The 5,869-nt window shown below is 49.8% G+C and overlaps 1 protein-coding gene across 1 annotated transcript; it reads left to right on the plus strand.

Moving 5' to 3' along the window:
• Positions 1–725: 725 nt before the first annotated feature.
• On the plus strand, positions 726–1,691 carry ZNF488 (zinc finger protein 488; the record flags this gene model as incomplete). Its single annotated transcript, XM_080694794.1, has 1 exon — positions 726–1,691. The coding sequence occupies one exon, from the start codon at positions 726–728 to the stop codon at positions 1,689–1,691; it is 966 nt and encodes a 321-aa protein (XP_080550920.1).
• Positions 1,692–5,869: the final 4,178 nt, after the last annotated feature.

Below are 5,869 nucleotides of genomic sequence, written 5' to 3' on the forward strand. Positions count from 1 at the left end.
TCCCCACCCATCCAGCCTCTCCAATTCTCAGCCTGGCCTGGGTTAATTACCAATAACCATTCTGCCTGGGGTTCCTGCCTTTCTCTGCATTGGGCTGTAGGAGCTTCCCCTGGGGGCTGCTACTCCAGCAAAGACCTCTGTCCCCACCCTGTCAGCTGCTGCGAGGTGGTAAGCTCTGTAATCCAAAGCCATCTACTACACTCTCCTCTCTTCCCCTTTCCCCTGCTCCCTCCGCTCCCCTCTTCTCTCCTTTCTTCTCCCAAGAGACAGTATGGCCACTATTCCCATTTCAAAGACAGCAAAAGCCAGGTGTGGTAGCACATGCCCATATCCCAGCACTTGGGAGGCTAAGACAGGAGGATTATGGGTTCAAGGCCAGTCTCAGCAACTTAGGGAGACAGCAACATGAGAGAGAGAGAGAGAGAGAGAGAGAGAGAGAGAGAGAGAGAGAGAGAGAAGAAAAGACAGCAATAAAGGCCATGGGTTTCAGGTGACTTGTCTGACCTGCCTCTGCCTACATGATGCCTCCCAAGGATGATACCCATTTCACTGCCTGTTGCTTCCTCTCTCTGCAGAGCCAGTGGCTGAATGTGTCATCTCTGGCAGCTCTTAAATCTCATGGCTCCCTCTGTGGGGTCCTGGCCTTCAGAGGCCCCAAATCCCTGAAGACTGATGGCTGCTGGCATGCCTGCCTTGCTCTGACTGCCTGGGCTCTGCTCCTCACCATGGCTGCGGGGAAGGGAACGCCTCTGAGCCCTTCAGCTGAACACAGACAGGGACTTGGTGAACCTAAGCAGAGCCAACTCTGTAAGCCAGTGCTGCTGGAGAAAACAAACCACCTGGGCTCCAAGGCTGCCAGCAGACAGGGTGGCCGAGATGTGGCCTGTGCCGAGCTGGCCACGTCAACAGGACCCTGCAAGCCTGGAGTGGACAAACTACTGCCCCACGAAAGATGTGGGGAGCAGAGACAGAGAGCCGTCACAGAGCTGCCACGGTCCCATGAGAGCCTGAGAGGTGGCCTGGCCCAGAAGCGGGAGCACGAGGACCCCTCAGGTCCACCTGGCCCCCAGCAGTGGAGCGCAGATGTCCCCAGGTCTCCTGCTGGCAGCACAGCCTGCCCAGTGTGGCTTGGTGCACCCCGAGGAGGCGGGAGAAGTGCCTTCAGCAAACCCACCAAGCGTCCAGCAGAGAGGTCGGGGCCAACCCTCATCTTTCAGGAGGCCGCATCTGCAGACACCTTGGGGGAGCTGTCAGGACTCCTCAACACCTTAGACAGCCCTCGTTGGGGTCAACTGTCAGCTTCCAAGCTGGTGGTAGGCGATTTCTGGAATGTGCAAACATTGTCACAGAGTGCTCTGCTGTGCCAGGCTTTCCAGAGTGCCCCCACCCTGTGGCTGGAGCACGCCCAGGTCCCCACACCCTTGGCATCCTGCACGACCTCGCGGGCCCTCCTGCCGCCCACACTCACCTCCTTGGGCGTGTCTACTCAGAACTGGTGTGCCAAATGCAGCCTCTCCTTCCGCCTGACCTCTGACTTGGTCTTCCACATGCGGTCCCATCACAAAAAGGAGCACGCGGGGCCTGAGCCACCTTCTAAGAAGCGCCGGGAAGAGGCCCTCACCTGCCCTGTGTGCCGTGAGCACTTCCGGGAGCGCCACCATCTCTCCAGGCACATGACTTCACACAGTTAACAGGTAGCAGGGAGCTGCTGGACAGCATCCTGCCCCAGCGCTGAGGCCCAGGCTCTGCAGTCTGGGTGGCCTGGCTCTGCAGGGCTGTCCCCTCGAGGTCCATGGATGAACAGCTCAGTGGTAATTTGAAAAGGACAGCACAGGCCTCATGATGTGCTTTGAGGGGAATGAAGTCATGAAATAAAAGGCCGCTCTTTGCTGTTCCATTCCTGTTGCTGTGTGTGGAAGCACCGTGATGTTCAGCATTGTCCTTGTGGGCAGAGGAGCAAAGGGGAGTCCACAGTCTCTCTAGGCTTTCTCACTTCTGAGCCATGACCCTGGGCATGGTTTTTTTTTTTTTTTAACCTGGCAAACCTCATTTTTTTCTCATCTGTAAAATGGAGGTGACAATGTCTAGGCCTTAGAGATATGGTCAGAGTCACAAGCTAGGTGCATGCACAGTGGCCAGCTTGCTGCCTGATAGACGAGGTTTATGGCTACCATCTGCATTAGCCAGCTTTGTTGGTGGTGAGCTCTCAGAGGCAAGAGAGCCCAGGCACCTCTTTCTCGGTCATGGGTCTGTGAGAGGCTGGCTCCAGGTCTCAGAGTGGATTCAAATTCCATGGTCTTCTTTTACCTACTGGGGCCGGGCCGACAGGCTGCTCAGAGTGAGCTTCCCTCTCACAGTGTGGCCAAGGGCATACAAGGGTGGACCCAAGTGGGGCATAGCTCAGCCTCTGTCTGGGCACATGGCACAGCCCTCAGGGAAGCCAGGACAGACCCAGCCCACAAGAGGGTGAAGAGTGGGAACCCATTGCCTACCGCCTGCTCAGTGGCTCTTCACATTGCAAATACTCAGGTGCTGCAGGAGCTGCCCTCCCCTCCATTCAGGTGGGGCAGGAAAGGACACCTTGGGGTCCAGCACAATGTCCACACCAGGCATTGACATTCTTTTGTCATTTTATACCCACAGTCTTGCTACAGATACTGAACTTCCATCTCACTGTGGAAGAAACTAAGCTCAAAGATGTTGGAGGCTTTTCTAAGCCATTGCTATGGAGCAGGGACCCCTGACTGAGCTGTGCTTTCCAGTCTGCTGTGTGTCTGCTCAGCACAGTGTGGTCCCAGGACACCACTCACAGGTGATTCAGTAATCAGAACTTAGGCCGAGCATAGTTTCCTTGCCTCCCTTCCCTCCCTCCCTCCCTCCCTCCCTTCCTTCCTTCCTTCCTCTATCTCTCTTTCTCTTTCACCCTTTTCTTGAGCATTCTCCACTCCCCTGAATAGTAATTATTTACTAATTTATCTTGTTCACTGTGGCTCCTGTCACTAGAATGAAAGGTCTAGTTTTACTTTTGTTACTTTACTGTTTTGTTCACTGCTGTCTCCCCGCTGTCTAGAACAGTGCAGGCACACAGTAGGCATTCAAAAGGCACTTGTTGAATGAGTGAATGAAGTGCCTGGCTCTAGTCTCGCTCCAGATCTCACTTCAGAAGTTGAGGAGAGTTTGGGCATGTGTTGTCAAGATGTCCTCTGGTTTATTGGATTCATCTGTAATTTCCGCAAAATCCTCTTGAAAGGGGACAATGTCCTGTCCCATGATGCAGTAGACACTTAGAATTAAAACTTTTCACCCTTCACTAGAGCAGTGAGCTTTGAGGTGCAGGATGGGAGCTGTGTGCTCAGCATCACAGGCGGGTCATGCTGAGGTCAAGGGTGTCTGGATCATCCGCACCCACTGACACTCCACAGGGACCACAGGAATGCCAGTGAGACCAGGTGACGGCTTGTAATAAGTAGAATGGCCTCAGATGCAGTTACTAATGGTAGTCAATTACACCATGCACAAGCAGAACAGACAGTTTGAGAAAGTTTAAAGTTATGAAGAAACACATCAAAACACCTTCTCCCAACTCTTTTTTTTGGTACTGTGGATTGAGTCCAGGGGCATTCATTCATCCAGCCTTTTAACTTTGTTGTTTTATTTTGAAACAGGATCTTTCTCAGTTGCTGAGGGTCTCATTAAATTGCTGAGGCTGGCCTTGAGCCTGAAATCCTCCTCTTGTTTCAGCCATCCAGGCAGAGATTACAGGTATGTGCCACCATACCTGACCCCCAATTCCACTTTTTAAGATGGAATTTAATGTTATTACAAACCAACTTTTTTTTGGTGGTACTGGGGTTCCTAGAAACCCTTCTACCTCCGGGCTACACTCCCACACCTATTTTTATACTTTTTATTTTGGAAACAGGGTCTCTTTAGCCAGCACGGCTGGCTTTGAACCTGCGTGATCCTCCTGTCTCCGCCTCCCAAGCACAGGGATTACAAGTGTGCGCCACCACACCTGGCACAAACCAACTTTTAATGTGTAGTTAATCTTGGTAAAAGTGGATGTAGATTACGTTGTTTCACAGCCATTCAAACCATCAAACTCCAAGATGATTTATAGAGATGACTTATGATGGATTAATATGACAGCCCCTAAATATCACCAAGCTGGGTCCCCGGTTCCCCTCTGGGAGCTGAATCCTCTCTCTTCTTCTCTTCTGTCTCCTGTACATACTGGAGAGAAGCCACTTCACTTATTCATTTATTTATTTTGGTAATGGGAATTGATCCCATGTGTGTGCTTCCTCTGAGCTGTACCCAAAACTCTTTTTGTTTATTTTATTTTTTGAACAGGATCTTGTGAAGTTGCCCAGGGTCTTGCTAAATTGCTGAGGATGACTTCCAGTTGTGATCCTTGTGTCTCAGTCTCCTAAGTTTTGGGATAACAGGCATGTACCATGGTGCCTGGCTGAGAAGTTACTTTAAATCCAGGACTGCCCAAGCTCTCTAGGCCACTGCTGTGAACTGAATGTGTCCCCTATCCCTAAATTTATGTTAAAATCCTTACCCTGGGTGTGATGGTATGGGAGGTGGGGCCTTTGGGAGGTTGGGATTAGTGTCCTTACAGAAGAATCTCAAGAGCACCAGCTCCCTACTTCCTCCATGAGGACACTTCACAGACTGAATCTGTTGGCACCTTGATCTTTCACTTCCCAGCCTCCAGAGCAATAAATTCCTGTTCTTTTCAAGTTACCTGGTCTATGATGTGTTGTTACAGCAACCCAAATGCATTAGGCAGCCACCTTCCATTTCCCAGCTAAGGGTTGGCAGGTGATGTTGCCACAAACATCACAGCTGAAGGTATGAATTATAATCTTCAATTCTGGGCTAAGAATCGCCACATTCTTTAAATTCTTTATGGCTAATTGAAGGGACTGGACACCCCTGTCTTGTGGTTCTGGTAGGATATGCGTCCCAACATCATGAGACTTCTCCTAGCTCTCAAGGTCACAGGAAGTTCCCCAGCACCCTCCACCTCTCTCTTGGCATCCCAGGCCATCCTCTTGCTAATTGGATGTCATTGTCTCTTGCCTCCAAGCTTCTCTGAGGATCTAGGCTCTTGGCAGCTACTATGGTTTATGGCAGCTACTATGGTTTACTATCCTCAAAATCCTTATGTAAAAGCTTGGTCCTTGAGATGGCAGTATTAGGAGGAGGTGGGACTTCTTGGGAGGTCCTTAGGTTATTGGAGGTGTGTCCTTGAATGGGTGTGGGACCCTGGTCTCTTCTTTTTCTCTGTATCTTGGCTGGTGATGTGAGCACTGCCTCAGCACATGTTTCTGCCATTGCCTTCTTCCACTCTTATCAGAGGACAAAACAATGGGAGTCACCAATCTTGGATTGAAACCTCCAAACTGTGAGCTAAACAACCCTTTTCTTTTTGTAAGTTAATTGTCTTAAGTATTTCATTGCAGTAACATAGAGCTGACTCACACCGTGGCTTTCTTACAGAGCTGTGGTTAGGCATGTAATGTAGAAGCTATTGAATTGATGAACAGAAATGCTTTGCTAACTTTTTGGAACTGAAGAGAGAAAATATGTTAGCAGTTGGAAAAAGTGTAAATTAGACCCTAATAAATCATCTCCCAGAAGCAGCCATTCAATGAAAGTTTCTAAAAGAGTCCTTGGAATGAGCAGATGAAACTAAAATAAGACATTCTGAATCCAGATGCAATTTAGTTCTCAATTTTAACTGAGAGCATGTTTTCTTTTGTTCGTTTTTTTTGGAGAGAAGAAAAATCATCACAAATCCAGGGGCTTAGATTTCAACTCAGTGCCAGTTTCTACATTTGTAGACCAGGGGTCCTAA

The sequence above is a fragment of the Muscardinus avellanarius genome (genome assembly GCF_963383645.1).
Source record: "Muscardinus avellanarius genome assembly, chromosome: 4".
Taxonomy (NCBI): Eukaryota; Metazoa; Chordata; class Mammalia; order Rodentia; family Gliridae; genus Muscardinus; species Muscardinus avellanarius.